This window comes from Xenopus tropicalis, chromosome 7 (assembly GCF_000004195.4).
Source record: "Xenopus tropicalis strain Nigerian chromosome 7, UCB_Xtro_10.0, whole genome shotgun sequence".
Classification (NCBI taxonomy): domain Eukaryota; kingdom Metazoa; phylum Chordata; class Amphibia; order Anura; family Pipidae; genus Xenopus; species Xenopus tropicalis.
Genome location: NC_030683.2, coordinates 77,557,027 through 77,573,425, shown reverse-complemented (window position 1 = coordinate 77,573,425; position 16,399 = coordinate 77,557,027). Strand labels below are relative to the sequence as shown.

The 16,399-nt window shown below is 38.5% G+C and overlaps 1 protein-coding gene across 2 annotated transcripts in view; it reads left to right on the top strand.

Annotated features, from left to right (window-relative positions):
- srpra (SRP receptor subunit alpha) overlaps positions 1-16,399 on the top strand; it is a 16,663-nt gene extending 264 nt beyond the window's left edge. Inside the window, exons 1-14 of one of the 2 annotated variants that reach the window (XM_004916036.4) lie at positions 28-244; positions 2,464-2,547; positions 2,691-2,854; positions 3,762-3,916; positions 5,305-5,470; positions 5,826-5,979; positions 6,978-7,102; positions 7,410-7,528; positions 8,400-8,486; positions 8,584-8,756; positions 9,204-9,417; positions 11,687-11,850; positions 13,097-13,195; positions 15,033-16,399. In XM_004916036.4, coding sequence (XP_004916093.2) covers positions 164-244; positions 2,464-2,547; positions 2,691-2,854; positions 3,762-3,916; positions 5,305-5,470; positions 5,826-5,979; positions 6,978-7,102; positions 7,410-7,528; positions 8,400-8,486; positions 8,584-8,756; positions 9,204-9,417; positions 11,687-11,850; positions 13,097-13,195; positions 15,033-15,161 — 1,914 coding nt within the window. In that variant the 5' untranslated portion in view covers positions 28-163 and the 3' untranslated portion in view covers positions 15,162-16,399. Of the gene's footprint in view, positions 1-27; positions 245-2,463; positions 2,548-2,690; positions 2,855-3,761; positions 3,917-5,304; positions 5,471-5,825; positions 5,980-6,977; positions 7,103-7,409; positions 7,529-8,399; positions 8,487-8,583; positions 8,757-9,203; positions 9,418-11,686; positions 11,851-13,096; positions 13,196-15,032 lie in introns of those variants that run through there. The other variant, XM_002940386.4, reaches the window with a different exon arrangement.

Genomic DNA, 16,399 nt, shown 5'->3' with positions numbered 1-16,399 from the left:
GTGAGAGAGGCCCAGGGATGGTGGGATGGTGTAGCTGGCAGCAGGTTGGAGCTGGCACTTTGCTGTCCCTTAGGCTCCTGCTTTTGGGATAGTGTGGGATATTCTTGCACACCCGGAGAGCCACAGGTTGCAGCCTACTGCCAGATATTTATTCAAGCTGACCATGCAGGGGAATATGTATTGCACAGTTATAGTTTGGCTCTGTGCTCTGCTATTTATTGCATTTAGCTTTTCTCAGTTCGAGGTATGTATTGTATAAGTCAGATGAGGAGATTAATTCACATGATTCATAGTTTTGACAATTGAATAGCAACTACCTATCTTATTCTTCTAACATAATTGAATACAATTGTATTCAGCAATATTATTGATAACGCCTTTAAAAGTATATGATATATTCTATCTACTGGCTGGTTATCTTACATTCATTCGAACAGTAATGGCATGTAAGACTTATCAGTTTGCAGTTCTCATAGTTTATGTGTTGTTATCCTGCAATTTATGAAGGTTCTTTGTTGGTCCCTACACGAGTAGAGTGTGCAGCCCAAGTGCGCTCTAAGAAGTTAAAATAAGCAATGTTACTGCATAAATGTTTGATGGAAAGAGACTAAAAGATAGAACTTAAGGCCATATCACAGGGGTACATTTCAGCTGCTGGTTTGTCAGCCAAAGTCATCACAGTTATACAGCATATGCCAGAAATCATCCAGATATCTTTTGGAAATACTGCTTTGGAATGAGGACAAGTTGATGCGGTCCTTTCCAGTCAGCCTGTATTGCTGCCAAACAATCAGGTCAGTCTAATATTGGCCAGCACAATGTAGCCATATTGGCCACAGATCCACTTGTTTGGTGAACAAATGAGTTCACCTCACCTCATATCATTTCACAAGTATCTTTTCAGGAAAAACAAGCCCAGCCTTTTCTTAAAAGTTGATTGATCCACTCATTTTGTCCATTTAGTCTCTGCTTTATTTCCAGCTATTGAAACCACCTGGAAGTTTGTTAGGACCCCAAAAGGGAATACTATGAAAATGCAGTTATAATAGTAGTTATAATGCACCATATGTCTACTTGTCCTCATAAATAGGCATCCCACTTGCAAGCTCTGACCCTGATTGCCCTACAGTCTGGGATGAGCTTTTTATTATTTTAATCAATTTACCTGTCTATTATAAAAACATGAATGGTTTGTAAAGTCTTTTTGTAACATATAACCTGGGAGATTAGCTGAGTGACTCTTACAACAATATCTTTGTATGTGTGTGTATATATATATATATATATACATATATATATATATATATATATATATATATATATATATATATATATATATATATATATATATATATATATATATATATATATATATATATATATATATATATATATATATATATATATATATATATATATATATATATATACAGTTTGAGTACCGCCTGCTAAATGACACATTTGGTCCATTTTGTAGGTGAAAAGTAGGAAACAACTACTGCAGGAATCACTGTATTTAAATAAGCAGCACATTTGCAAATTTTAATGCAGTTATATTTTATTTCATGAACTTTAAAACACAGGACCAAAAAAATAGTAATTGTGGCATGAGCAAAAGTTTGGAAACTGTAGTATTTATTAACTCCCCATTTGGCCCCACAAACTCCTTTTGTATCCAGCCGCAGTTTATTAATGTGGTCCTCTGACAGCTCATTATCTTCATTGTAATTTCTCTGATATCGCCCACCTTAGGTGAGCTTATTGGAGGAGAGATCCACCTGTTTGTCAACCTCGACAAACAAGCAAATCTTACCATGTATGGTCAGCCTAACAGGTTTTTTATTCTTTTTGATAATTGCCCACTCTAGCTTTTAGATCAATTCTAATTCTGAGATCTTATTGGGACATTTTGTATATTTAAAGGGCACCTATCATAGCTATATTTTTCTTCCACTGGAGGTGTGGGTATTAAAGTAGCACTCAGGTTGTCACGAAAAATACTATTTTTGCAAGAAAGTGCCTCTTTTAAGGGCTGTGCTGCCCATGGCCAATTCTTCATCACACGCTTGTGCATAAGTGCCCCAGCTTACTTATTATGCTTGTGATTGGCAGACGCTGCCCCACAATCCTATGTTACACACGTGCTGGGGCACTTATGTTCATAAGCTAGTTGCCAGGTAGATCCTTCCTAGGGTGGGGGACATAGTGCTTGCGATAGGCACATTCTATCAAAAATATTGTTTTCTCCAGCTGGAATTTACGTTCTGTTAGCCTGCACCTCTTGAGGAGAAACTATATTTATATGATAGGTGCCCAAAAAGATCTACCCACAGCTGTTTGTATGTTTGCGACCTTGGTATTTTCTAAAGTTGGGGTGGGCTAAAAAATCTGTAAAATGAATGGTACAAATAACTAACATTTTTCTGTTTTCAGCCCTGTTACTGTCTTCCTTTTATGTTTTAGGAGAGAGGAGGCAACAACTACTATAACCATGACTCCCTTACCCTTAAATATAAGCTTGATAACCAGTTTGAACTGGTGTTTGTGGTAAGTGTCCTATTAAGATATATGTTGTATGTCTGTTGAGTTACCTGTAAAAGTATAGTCTCCTGGGTTGTGTTTTAATTAACAGTTTGAATACAGAGTGTATAAGTTCTTTATAAGTGTTTTTTTTTTTTTTTTTTTTACAGGTTGGATATCAAAAGATTTTAACCCTAACTTATGTGGATAAATTGATAGATGATGTTCATAAAGTGTTCAGAGATAAATATCGCAATCAGATACAACACAATGGAACACTGGGGTTGCTTAATGGGTCCTTTGAGTTTCAAGATGATTTTAACACTATCCTTAGGTAAAGTAATTCTTTTAAAATCACTATTTATAACTCTCACCTCCGATAAATGCTTAGAGTGTTTATGGTCAGGGCTTGTAGGGTCCATATCCCTTTATCGATTTTACAAGGTTTGGTTAACGAACAATAATTAACACAAATATTTAGAAATTATATATTCTGCTCTGGGTTCTGCCGTGTTGGGGCTAGGATTCAATTTCCTCCCTTTATATCCATTCCCTGTGTTAGGGTCCATCACATTCCATCACATTTGTTAATGTAGTTTTTAGTTTGTAAGTCTGGGGGCACATGCAGGATTGTAACATGATGCTGAAGGCTTCCCACTATGGCTGAAGCTAGAGGAGCCTTATTGCCTGCTAAGTCCTATTGTCCTATAGTCCTATTGTCCTGTGGAGGAACACTGACAATCTTTATACACTTGCTAACTTCAGTGAGATTACAATGTCCTGACATCCTTTGCATCATATGCACCAGCAATGCATGCTCTGCAGTATGTGGTGATGCAGCAAATCTTTGTCTTTTTATGTCGCCTGCCTGCACTTACACCAACCAAATCCAACTTAAACGTAGAGCTCTGTCATATGTCTGGAAGACATATGGCTCTGTCATTAACGGTTTGGAGATGAATCTAGCTGTTTTATTAACACTGTTATTTGAAGTAGTTCAGTACAGATTTAGCATAGCACAAATGATTTATTTCTGTTTAAAATATGTGAGCTGCACTTTAGCAGTATGCAGTGCTTATTCTACCTCACGGGCTGGCATCTCTCCAGCATATGCCAGAAGCGTGTTTCTATTGTAAACATGTTCAAAGGTGCCCTTACAACTTGTACAGAGATTATATATATATATATATATATATATATATATATATATATTACACTATAATAATTCAGTATTTCCACAGAGCGGCAGAGGAAAGCAGCAAAGCTCGGGCTCCTCCCGCCATGAAAAGATTTGAACAGTCCCTAAAGTCCCAGAAAACTGTAAAGTCCATGATCGAGAAGCCAGGAGACAAAGTGAAGGAGAATAACAAGAAAAACAAGGCATCCAAAAAAGAATGTAAGTTGGGAACTGCTTTGGTGAAACTCGTAGTAGCATGGGATAACTGCAGTTGAACCACAGTTCTCCAAGTTAACATCATTGTGTATATATTTGATTTTTTCTAATAGTCGAGCTGAGTTTGAGATATCAGTATGAGATCAGTAATTGTAGTTGTATTCTATCCGAAAATGCCTTGCCAATCACCTTTGGATTTGTGATGCATTTCTGCATGTCCTGTGGGCAGCAAATCTCATTGTGTGCTTTTGCTCTTAGGGCTGTGACACACGGGGAGATTAGACGCTGTGCGACAAATCTCCCTGAAATGCCATCCAACCAGCGAGAATGTAAATCACAACTTCGCGATTTGTCGAAGTTGCCTTGAGAGGAAATCGTGGTGCCGCGTATGCCATCCCACCAGTGATTTACATTCTCGCCGGTGGAATGGCATTTCGGGGAGATTAGTCGCCCACTACAAACTAAGAAATGGTAATAACCTAAACTTAGAAATGGCTCAATTAATTTAACCTAAATGTCTCAAATGTCAGGAAATCAAGTAAATAAAACGTACCAAATACAAAAGAGAGATCCGGGTGTACAAACCCCGGATCTGTCTCACAGTTGATCTAGGTCAAATTCCCAACACCATCATATCAGCTCTCACAATGTGAAATCCTAAATGCAAAGAACTCACCGTTGTTCAGAAGTGGTTCAGGTGCTCAGAGCCCCGAACCTGTAGCTGGGGAAGGCGAAATCACGCATATGCAAAAGGGCTCCAAATGCACCGGACACAGCGGCTTGCTTAAAACTCGATTTTTATTACTCCAAAAAAAACAATACGCCTGACGCGTTTCGTGTAAATATACACTTAATCATAGCCATTAAGATTAGTCGCCCACGACAAGGGAGATTTGTTGCGTGGCGACTAATCTCCTCGTGTGTCACAGCCCTTAGAAAGAACAGGCTGCAGCTTTTAAGTGTAAACTAAACCCTATCTAAGCATTTGGAGGGGGTGAACTTGATAAGCTGTTGCCTTTTTTTTAAACTAAATTAACTATTTACTTTTTCACACATTGATCATCAATGTAACCAATGTTTTTTAACATTTTTCTTAGAAGACCTATATCAGGAGTAGGAAATAAAACTGTGTTTAGGCTTATACATATCTATGCACCCCAGTTTAGTTCTTGCTGCCTATTATAGTAAGACATCATCCTAAACAGCATACACATATGTTAAGAATCAGTCCGTTAATTTAAAACACTAGCTTGTTGAATATGACAGCACTAGGTGTATTTTTACTATCAAATATTAATGACCCCGTTCATAAGAAATTAGAAGAGTGAATTAATTTAATATTTACATATAGAAGGATGGTGGTTTTAAAATTGTTTTGCATTGCATCCCAGCACCAGCCTCTGAAGTTGTAACTTCTAGCAACAAATTGTCTTCTGCACCCAAGCAGAGCAGCCCTGCTGCAGCTGGGGACAAGGATGAACTGACAGCTGAGGAAATCATGCTGCGCAAACGGGAGGAGTTCTTTCGTAAACAGATGAAAGGAGGGAACAAGGTTAAGTAAGTATGGAAAAGATAGATTTCTGATTCAGGGCACTATAATGGACAAGACTTTCATGTGTCGATAGAAAACTGCCTGAGGGCCTGTACAAGTTAATTGAAAAGTTTTTTTTTTTTTGTTTTTTACAAATATTGTGCAAAGTATTGCTGGTTTACCACTTGATAATATGCACCATTATATACAATTGATAGTAGCATGAAACCACACCTGCTGATTTATAACCACTTTTATCATGCTCATTTAGATTTTAGACTGTTATTTAGGGGGGGTGCTAATGGAGCTAAATTAGCATTATAGCTAATTGAGTCTGTTATTGTTTATTGATGTGATAATGATCTCTTGATTCTTTTCCAGCAAATCCCCTAAACCAGAGGCTCAGAAAGAGAAGGGAAAGCAGCCCAGGGTTTGGGTACCTGGAGCCTCTAATAATAAAGAATTGGATTACAGCAAGGCTGCTCCCAAAGGGAGCTCAGAAGTACCAATACCAATTGATGACCTTGCAACTCTGGTAAATATACAACACAATGCAGCATTGTACTTATTCTCTTTAACAAGGCAACTATGGATCAAATACGTATTTCTGACTTTCTGCTGTTTCTTTAAAGGAAAACATATTCTGCAGCGCTGTACAATAAGAATTAATACTTAATCATATAAGTGTCTAATTAAAGAAGCTGTCTAAACTGGAATATATATATATATTTATATAGTAAATATTGCCCTTTTACCGCTTTTTCTCTTGAGCCACCATTTAGTGATGAGCTGTGTGCTCCCTCAGAGATCATCAGACAGGAAATAATGCAGCTCTAACTGTTCCCACACTTTGTCCTGTAACAAAGATATAACTTTGTCCATTAATTGGGTCATGTGACATAAATTGTATTTATGTATATTTTTTTTTATATAGTGCTATTTACGTATGATTACTGTACTATGACCTTGTTTGGTTTGTGTGCATTGTGAATCGTATGATCCCAGGGGCGGCCCTTTGCAATCAAAAAAGCAATTTAGAATTACCCACTGACACGTACTACTAAAAAGTTATGAAAATATTTTATTTAGATGAAGCAGGGCTTTACATATAACCTGCTTTATGCAGTATAAAACTACCACCCCCTTCTCAGCAATACCTGTTGTGGAGCTAGTAAGTGGCAAAAGCAGTGCAGTTTCCTTTCTTCACGCAGTCCTTCCATAGCCAGTACAAATGGAAACAGTGCTCCAGCCTGTTAAAGGATCACTGATGCACTAATGAAGTGACTGATGCAACCAAATCTCTGCGTATGCAGATATCAGTATGTTGGCTATGGTATCTTTGCATACTTTTTTTTTGTACCTTTTACTTCAGAATCAGGCCTTTAATAGTGGAGGAATCTCAAGCTGATATGCAAATCAGTAAAGGTTCATAGGCATTGTTTTCATTTTGCATAAATATTTCTTGTTTCTCCCACCCCATTGCATTAAACATAAGAAATAGTAATGTTAAATTAGTATCCTATCCTTTTGCAGCAATACAGCAGTGAAAGTATGCAGGGGAATCCTCCTGATTTAGAGTGTGACAGTAGCAGTGAAGAAGAGGAAGAAGAGCTGCCAACAATTAAAGCCAAAGCTGCTCCAGCTGCTACAAAATCAAGGTATTTAACCCTGTATTTGATATCTGAATAGACCATGTAGGCTTGTATTCACTGAAAAAATTTTAAGCAATAGAAGTTTTAAAGGAGAAGGGAAGTCTTACCAGAGGGCGCTAAATGTTAGGCAACCCCAGTGATTGTAATCACCTGATACCCTCCTCTGTGGTGCTTGCTAAAAAAAAAAAAAAAGTACCCCAGGCCAGTGCAGTTTTCTGAGCTCCTGCCCAGGGTAAACGGTAAATTATTACACGTACTTAAAATTTGGCTTTGTCCTTGATGCAGTAACTTTTAACTCCCTTCCTTTTTTCAGTTCTAAGAAGAGCAGTTTTGGGGGAATGTTTGGCATGCTAAAGGGCCTAGTAGGTGCCAAAAGTTTAACAATGGAAGACATGGAACCTGTTTTGGAGAAGATGAAAGATCATCTTATTGGTAAGTTTGGGCATCTGCAATAGGTTTTTAATTCATAAAGTAATGCACTTACTAGAGTAGAGACTAGGTCTAGTTAAATGCGCTCAGAAAGCTTATGATACAGTTATGAAATGAACTTGAAAGTTATTAATATCAATTATTTGTAAAGTGACAATATATTCATTGGTTGGTTAGTGGAAAAGTTCACAAGTGGGTGACAGAAATGAGTCAATGGTGTGTTGCTTAGTGGGCAGCATGACAACATTAAGACAAATTAGGAATGGGTTCATTAGTGGTGAGCAGTTGCCAGGGCTGTCTAAAATAAAATGGAAGGCCATATAGATTACTCTCTGAACATTATTTCCCCTGCCTGCAGACGCGTAATTTACCCCAATCCTTTGGCTATGATAACAAGATTAAGTTTTTTGCCTGGAAGTACTGTCCTCAATACATGGTGCTGCCACATTCTCTGTAAGGTTTAGATAATACTCCTTAGGGCTCTGGCACACGGGGAGATTAGTCGCCCGCAGCAAAACTCCCTGTTCGCGGGCGACTAATCTCTCCGAGTTGCCTACCCCTGCCATCCCACCGGCGAACATGTAAGTCGCCGGCGGGATGGCAGACGCGGCGGCGCGATTTCAGGAAATCACCAGAAAAGACTTGTGAGTCTTTTTCGTCGATTTGCGCGAAATCGCGCTGGCGCGTCTGCCATCCCGCCGGCGACTTACATGTTCGCCGGTGGGATGGCAGGGGTAGGCAACTCGGGGAGATTAGTCTCCCGCAAACAGGGAGTTTTGCCGCGGGCGACTAATCTCCCCGTGTGCCAGAGCCCTAAAGTGCAGAATTAGCTTTGTTGTTCTTTAAACCTCTGTCTGCTCTTTTTTCATCATAGCCAAGAATGTTGCTGCTGACATTGCTGTTCAGCTCTGTGAGTCGGTGGCTAAGAAATTGGAAGGCAAAGTGATGGGAACGTTCGAAAGTAAGTATGAAACTATAAAAAAATGAAGATTCTAGATGTTAGTGTACTGTAAGTTTGCATGTAACTTACTGATCTCTTATGTCATGTTTGCTTCTAGCTGTGACATCATCTGTAAAACAAGCGTTGCAGGAATCCCTTGTGCAGATACTTCAGCCCAAACGCAGAGTGGATATCTTGCGTGATGTGATGGAGGCGCAACACCTACGTCGCCCATACGTCATCACTTTTTGTGGGGTCAATGGTGTAGGAAAATCTACCAACCTGGCCAAAGTAAGTAAAGTCAAAGGGAGAACATGTATTCTGGTAACTGTTGTTCAGGGAGAGAAATAAATATACAACTACAACTGGAGTCAAAATAACAGTTGCTGCTGATTTTTTCTCTTTTGTCAGGCAGCTGTCATTTTCTGTATATTTATAGCAGGACAAGGAAATATTTAAATATTTCCAAGTTTGGTACATAGAGCAACAAAATATTTAAACCTTTTAGAAATTTCTCAACTATGGTCCCATCATACCCATCATTGTTGTGTAAGAACAGCTGGAGAGTTGCAGACTAGCAACCCATATGCCCCTAAAAAATGTCACCCAATCTGAACACTGCTTTTAATGTTCTCTGATTTGAAAATTTAACTTTTTATTGCTTTTTTTTTTTTTCAGCCTTCTCCCTGACTTTTTTTTTTTTCAGCCTTCTCCCTGACTTTTTTTTTTCTCTTTCAGATCTCTTTTTGGTTAATAGAAAATGGATTCAGTGTTTTGATTGCTGCCTGTGACACATTCCGTGCAGGGGCAGTGGAGCAATTGCGTACTCATACGCAACGTCTCAACTCCCGGCATCCACCTGAGAAGCACAAAGGCTGTACTATGGTTCAGCTTTATGAGAAAGGCTATGGCAAGGATGCTGCTGGCATTGCAATGGAAGCCATATCATACGGTATGTCACTACAGGGCTGTCCAGTTGCAGGCCAATGTGCTAGATGCCTCTCCCCCTAGTGATTTTTACAGCCCCACCAGTCTGCTTATGGGCTCCATAGACTTCTTTGTATGAGGTGTTTTCTGGCATTTGTCTTGGCAGCTTGTTTTGTATTTTGAGGTGATTATTTTAAAAGCAAATAATCACCTGCATTTGAGGGAATCCTGATAAGAATTGTACACTTTCACCAGACATATTGCCTGATATCCGAGAACAGCCTCAGAGGAAAACTACAAAAACTCTATCCTGTCTATCATAATCTCATGATTTGAAGCGAAGATGATTTTGTGTACATATTGTGGGAATTCAATCAAATGGTATTCTTGGAAAAAAAACCTATGACCGCAACATCCATCCGTTTTATTCACAACTAAGGGTTTTAAGATTTAAATTTGTAACAGTGCATAATAAAAGTAATGGCAATGCTCAGACTTTGTTTATTTACCAGCCTGGTTCCCTGGTAGACTACACAGGTCTTGCTCTCCTTAGAAAAGTCCTAGCCTCACACAGGGCAGTTAGTTATTTATTATATACATTTTTAACTGACCTGTCTCTCCTCAGGAGTTACATAATGAACCAATCACTTTGTGAATTTTGAAAATTCAAATGTATTATATATGTTATACCATATTAGTGCATATATTAACAACCAACTTGTTTTCTTGTTAACACATAATAAATATACAATAAATATCAATTTAATACATTCAAAGAGATAAAGTGACAATAAAAACTTCACCAATAAATAATGCACTAAAACAGTGGTTCTCAACCTTCCTAATGCTGTGACCCTTTAATACAGTTCCTTATGTTGTGGTGACCCCCAACCATAAAATTATTCCTAAAACCATTGGAAATATGTGTTTTCCAATTATCTTAGGCGACCCCTGTGAAGGGGTCCCGACCCCCAGGTTGAGAACCGCTGCACTAAAATATCATGTCCATATAAGTGAGTCATATCCAAATCCCACCATAAGGTGTCACTAGTGTACCATAAAAGCTTGTGTTACAGTGTCCTGTTAAAATACATTAAAACTTCTGTAGAGAAAGAAAGAAAAATAATTAGTCTTCTGCCTAAAACAATGTACATAACCAACAAAATGACATCTGATGTATTATACACACTGCGAAAAAAGGAAAGCATTAAAACACTCCTCCAAAACTGTCCACTCTCTTCATATTTGCTTAGGGCTATAGTTCACACCCTCCATATTCGCATCAAGCACTTTATACCAAGAAACAGCTTAAGCTGTCCATTAAAGCCTTTCAGATTCACACAATCTAACTCGTGTATCCAAAAGGCTTTTCTCCACCTCTGGGATGTACCTCCACTCACATAATTGGCATGAATCGAAAGACTGAAGCGTCATGTCGCACTTCAGCCCAATGTTTTGCATCTGGTTGCTGAGCAATATCTTGCTGGCTAGAGCTGCAAGAAGGAATCTACTTAAAATGGCAGCTGCTGTCTTAAACAGAAAGCTTCTAGGGCTCTTTCTCAGGTATGGTAATGCTTTCTGCAGAATAAATATAGTGTTTTAGGTGGCACTAATGTGGCAAATCTATTGGCAGTAAAATGCCAAAATTACTTTCCTTCAGGATTATTTATTTTACCGTTCACTGTTAGGGCTATTTTGGCTCACATAATAATATATATGGTCTGTGCTCTTGTCCTTAACTCTGTTTTCTCTGTCTTTTTGTGACAAAACTTGGTCGTGTTCCATTTACATTGCCCAGTCAATTGTATCCTCAGTTGCCCCTTACATGAAAAGTAGTCCCCTTTCTCCTGGTTCACAGGTGCCATCTTGCTCTATTTAATAGTTTGCTGTAAGTGATCACTGACACTGAGCATGAGCTTTTGAAGCCGATCCAAACTTGGCTTCAACTGTGTATGTTTAATATATGCTGTCCTGTGTATGCTGTCCTGTGTAAAGCTTCACAGCAAAATACTGATGCAAAGCATAGCTTCTATATGGGACAATCAAGTTTTCAAAGTACTTGGTGACCATGGGTACATTATCCATATTTCTCTCCTGACTGTGTCCCAGTCATCTTTTGGACATAGTGTTTGCAGTGTTTTGCTTACTTCTTCCCTCTAAAACTTATGCACAGGTTCCAGTTACCCTGTGTATCAAGTTATTATCTATTTTTTTTTCAGCATGTATCTGCTCCTTTTCACAACTTAGTTGTTTCCCTTTAAAAAAAAAAAAATAATTATTGTTTTTCTCTGCAGCTAGAAACCAAGCGTTTGATGTGGTATTGGTGGATACAGCTGGCCGCATGCAAGACAACGCACCACTGATGACTGCCCTGGCTAAGCTTATTGCAGTGAATGTACCTGACTTGGTGCTGTTTGTTGGGGAAGCTTTAGTTGGCAATGAGGCAGTGGATCAGCTGGTTAGTACTTAGGAGCACCTCATTTTATTACATGAATTCTCCTTAAGGAAAACTTAAAAGAACAGTAACACCAAAAAATAAAAATGTATCAAAGTAATTAAATTATAATGTACTATTGCTCTGCACTGGTAAAAGTTGTTTGCTTTAGAAAAACTTCTGTAGTTAATATAAATACCCTGCTGTCTATCCATGGGGGAAGCCATTCAAAAGGAGAAAAGGCACAGGTTATATAGCGGATAAAAGATACAATCTTTGTAATACAATGGTGTTTTATAGGTTATCTGCTATGTACCCTGTGCCCTCTCTCCTTTTTTCCAGTTTATATGACTGCCCCCATGGCTACACAGCAGCTTGTTTATAAAAACTATAGTAGCGTTTCTGAGGCAAACACACCAGTTTTGCCAGTGCAGGACAACAGTATATTATAATCTTAATTACGTTAAAACACTTGAAGTGTATGAAGTGATCCTTGGGTTTATTAGTCTTAAAGGGCATTTGATGGTTCCCACTTCTGGACTGCTCTCCTCCCTCTGATTAGCCAAGCAACAGGTTCATTCTTACAGACAAGGCTTTACCCATTGCACTGATCCCTGGGCAATTTCAGTCAGGGTATGCACTTTAAAGCTGGTTGACAGCAGAAACCCCTTTTGGTAGCCATAGTCTAGCTACACCAGCATTTTCTTGAATAATATTACTTAAATGGCATACATAAAACATAGCGTCCCTATACAAACTTATCTTACTCTCTCCCTAATGCAATGGATAGCTCTGTATAATCCTCTTTCCACACAGTGCAGCTTCTGCTTTTAGACATGAAATTTTGGGAAACTTGCTTATATGGGGGTGGGGTAGACCTTCTCAAGGTGTGCAAAAGGAGTTTGAAGAAAATGGCAATGGGGCCTGTAGTTTAGGGAAGCAAAGCAACTTGTTAGAGGCCATTTGTCTTTATGTGTATGCAAACATTGGTGTATCAGCAAATAAGTGTTTGCCCCCAAATCTCACCCTACTGACCTTCAAAAGTGGCCTTCCATGCGTATCCAGGGGAGTAAATAGGCATTATTCCTAAAATTTACCTTAGATGCTCATTATAGTTTTGGAAGTATATATTTGTATAGTTTTGGGGAATTCCATGTCTCTTGCCTCTCCAGAAGGGATTTGATAATGTGTTGTATGAGGGTTATTTTACTATAGCAGCCTATGAAATACCTTTACAGTACTTTATTTGACAGACAACTCTGTATTACAGGTAAAGTTTAACAAGGCTCTGGCTGATTATTCTATGGCAGATAAGCCACGTCTCATTGATGGCATTGTACTCACCAAGTTTGACACCATTGATGACAAGGTAAGGTAACTGACCACTGAAATGAACCAGTGATTTTACTTATAAGATAAGAAACTTTAACCCTGTGCACCCAGCACACTCTCTTGTTTTGAATAAAAAATATTACAAATATTTATTTTCTGATAATATTATTTTGAAGCACTGATCCTCACTGAACTTAAAACTATGCTGGTTGCAGAAGTATTTATATCTCACACTTTTTCCACTTTTGAATGAAGGTGTCACTATAGGCATAGCTTTTTGGTGTTAATGTTGGGAGTTTCATAGTTTAATTTACAGCTAACTGAAAACCAGCTCAAATAAATTAAATTAAGGCAAGAAAAGCCCACATTAGTGATGTAGTAGAGCTGTCAAACTCTTCTGTAGAGAGACATATTGCCGAGAGCGGGATAGTAAAGAAGAGACATGATTATTTTAGAGACAGAATTTTTCATTTATATTTAGAAAGCTTCTTATTTTTATAAGATCATATTAAATGTCCATTTTCACGAAAGTGCCTCTTTAAATATTTAATAGATTGCTAAACATTCACATGAAAGGAGATGGAAAGGTAAAAATCACGGGGAGGTGCCAAATGTTGGGTACCCCCCAGTGATTGTAACTGCTTTGCTTTTACACCCTGTTGGTGCTCCTGTTAGGAGAAAACCGCACCAGCACGGGGTAGCTGCGAGGGAGTGATTCTCTTCATTCTTGTGAATCCCGGGACTGGCGCATGTGCAATAGGGTGAAAATTATGACGTTTTTGAAGTTTGGATTTTCACTCTACTGCGCATGCGCAAATGGCGCAAAGACTGAAAAAGGAAGAGGATTGCTCGTTCACAGCTACCCTGGGCTGGTGTGCTTTTCTTTTAACAGGAGCACCAAGGTAAGTGATTACAATCACTGGGGGTTGCCCAGCATTTGGCACCCCCCTGTGACTTTTAAGTTTCCTTCTCATTCTCACAGCTTTATCTTATTAACCTGAACAACCTCCAGTAAGTGATGATGAAAATGAATGGGGCCAATCTCACTGGTACATATTTATCCCAAAAGGCTTAGAGCTGTTATTGCTGCCAAAGCTGCCTCTACAAAATATGACATTGTTCCAATGGAGTATTTCTAGAAACAGCATTTTATTAATTTTAATGTAAAATTGTAGTAATTGAAGTAGTTTCATTTATACAGCAATCATATGTTAGTAAAAATGCTCTTTAACGAACAAGCAGAAATCATAGAATTATTATTCAAAGCTTCAACTTTGTGCTCTTAAGTTAATGATTCAGAAACTAAGAACAGTTCATACCTTGAATAAGCGCATTTTAGTAAGAAATAAATAAAGCTTACAATGCCAAACCATGGGCTAAATTATGTTATGAGATAAACGTCTGATAGGTTACTGCCCAGGTGCAAAGTAAAAATTTGCCCATTGTATAGAAATGAGCCCTTGTAAGTTTAGCACACAATGCAGAACACTAAATAGCTTAGCTGATTTGTAATGCAAGTTAGTTTGGTTCTGTTGTGCGTATTCTCATGCCTGTGCAGACACATACCAGTGTACTTTTCCAGCAGTTGTACTGGTCCCAGTGTATAGTGGATGGGGACAATACACCTATGAACGGGTTGCATCCAACCTAGGAATGGTGAGACCATATCCTTTTTAAGTCTGGGCAGAAAATGTTCTGTCATGTTACATTCTTTCTGTCCTCCTGCCACTGTGGTCTATATGATCATCTTCAGGCTCTAGCTATGATGGATCCAAAAGGCCACCTTACATCTGTTACTTCTCTGTATGTGGTAATCATACATCGCAAATCTATTAAGAATACATACAGGCTCTGATATACTTCTTTCATTTCAGGTTGGTGCTGCCATCTCCATGACTTACATCACTGGTCAGCCTATTGTGTTTGTGGGAACAGGACAGACCTACTGTGATCTTCGCCTTCTGAATGCCAAGGCAGTGGTGGCTGCACTGATGAAAGCCTAATGATGTTTGGTCTCTGCTCTTGCTGGGTGTTTAACCCACAAACTGCTGCTGAGGTCCCCATTCGATCTTGTCCTTGCTTCCCTTGTACTATGATAGATAAAACTTTACCAGAAGGCATTAGTGTATGGTTTTGCTTTGATCGAACAGGCATTTGCTATTGCAAAACAGCTTCCAGTTTCCTGAACTGCTTTAAATGTGCCCTAGTTGGACTATTTACCTTTTCACCAGGAAATTCAGTCTTCTGTAAAAGATTGCTTCTCAGTGTTATTCTTTCATACCTATACATTTTTATGCTGCTTATAGCATCTTATGTAAAATTATGATTCCTTTCCTAGTCCACAATCTGATACAATGCACAAAGCTGCCGTGCAGTCCTTGAGTCACAAACACATCAATAGACCGAAAGCCTGGTGTAAGCGGCAGAACTCCCATTACTCCCAATGCATTATTGCATTCTAATGGTTTCAGGATGTGCTGTCTCATTAGCAGTGTTAGCCTACGCCAGTCAGCCAATGACAATGCGCCCTAATATAGACACACAATTTTTGCTGCTAAGTAAAGCTGCCCCTCATTATTCAGTATATTACTGTAAAAAATACAAAGTTTTATTCTCAGCCAAAAGAGCTTAACCTAATTGTACAACAAGCCTAGGATGGAAGCTGAAGTAACAGTTGCCTAAAATAAAAAAAAAAACAAAAAACTATTTCTTGCTGCCAGTCAGGTCAGTGACAGACTATCTGCAACATTTTCACTCCTAGAGCTGGCAAGTGCTGGCCAGTTGGCTGTGGTTAAAGGCAAATCTAACTTATTACAGGTAGGATGTATTTTCTTTACATAGACTATATGTGTGGACAGGATTTAATCTTTTCACCTATTTAAAAGCCTGCTTTGTTAGTCATAGCAGGAGAATCACCATTTGAAACCACAAGGCATGCTAACAATGCTGAACTGACCAATAAGTAAAGTATATTCTGTGCACACAAACAGTCTCCTTAAGAAAAATACACAGTTCTAAGAAACAGGGTACACTTCTGCTTTACACTGTGAAGTTCGGGAGGCTTACTCCACATTACAATGCAAGTGAAGGATCATCTGGTAGTAAATGGGTTTCATCATTTGTTTCTTCCTAGGTTAATTGTTTTGTGGCACCATCCTAAGCTCATGTGCAATATAAGAATCGCAATCCATGAAAACTTAAAATAATTTATAAGAGAATAAATTTCTTAGATAATAAGAAA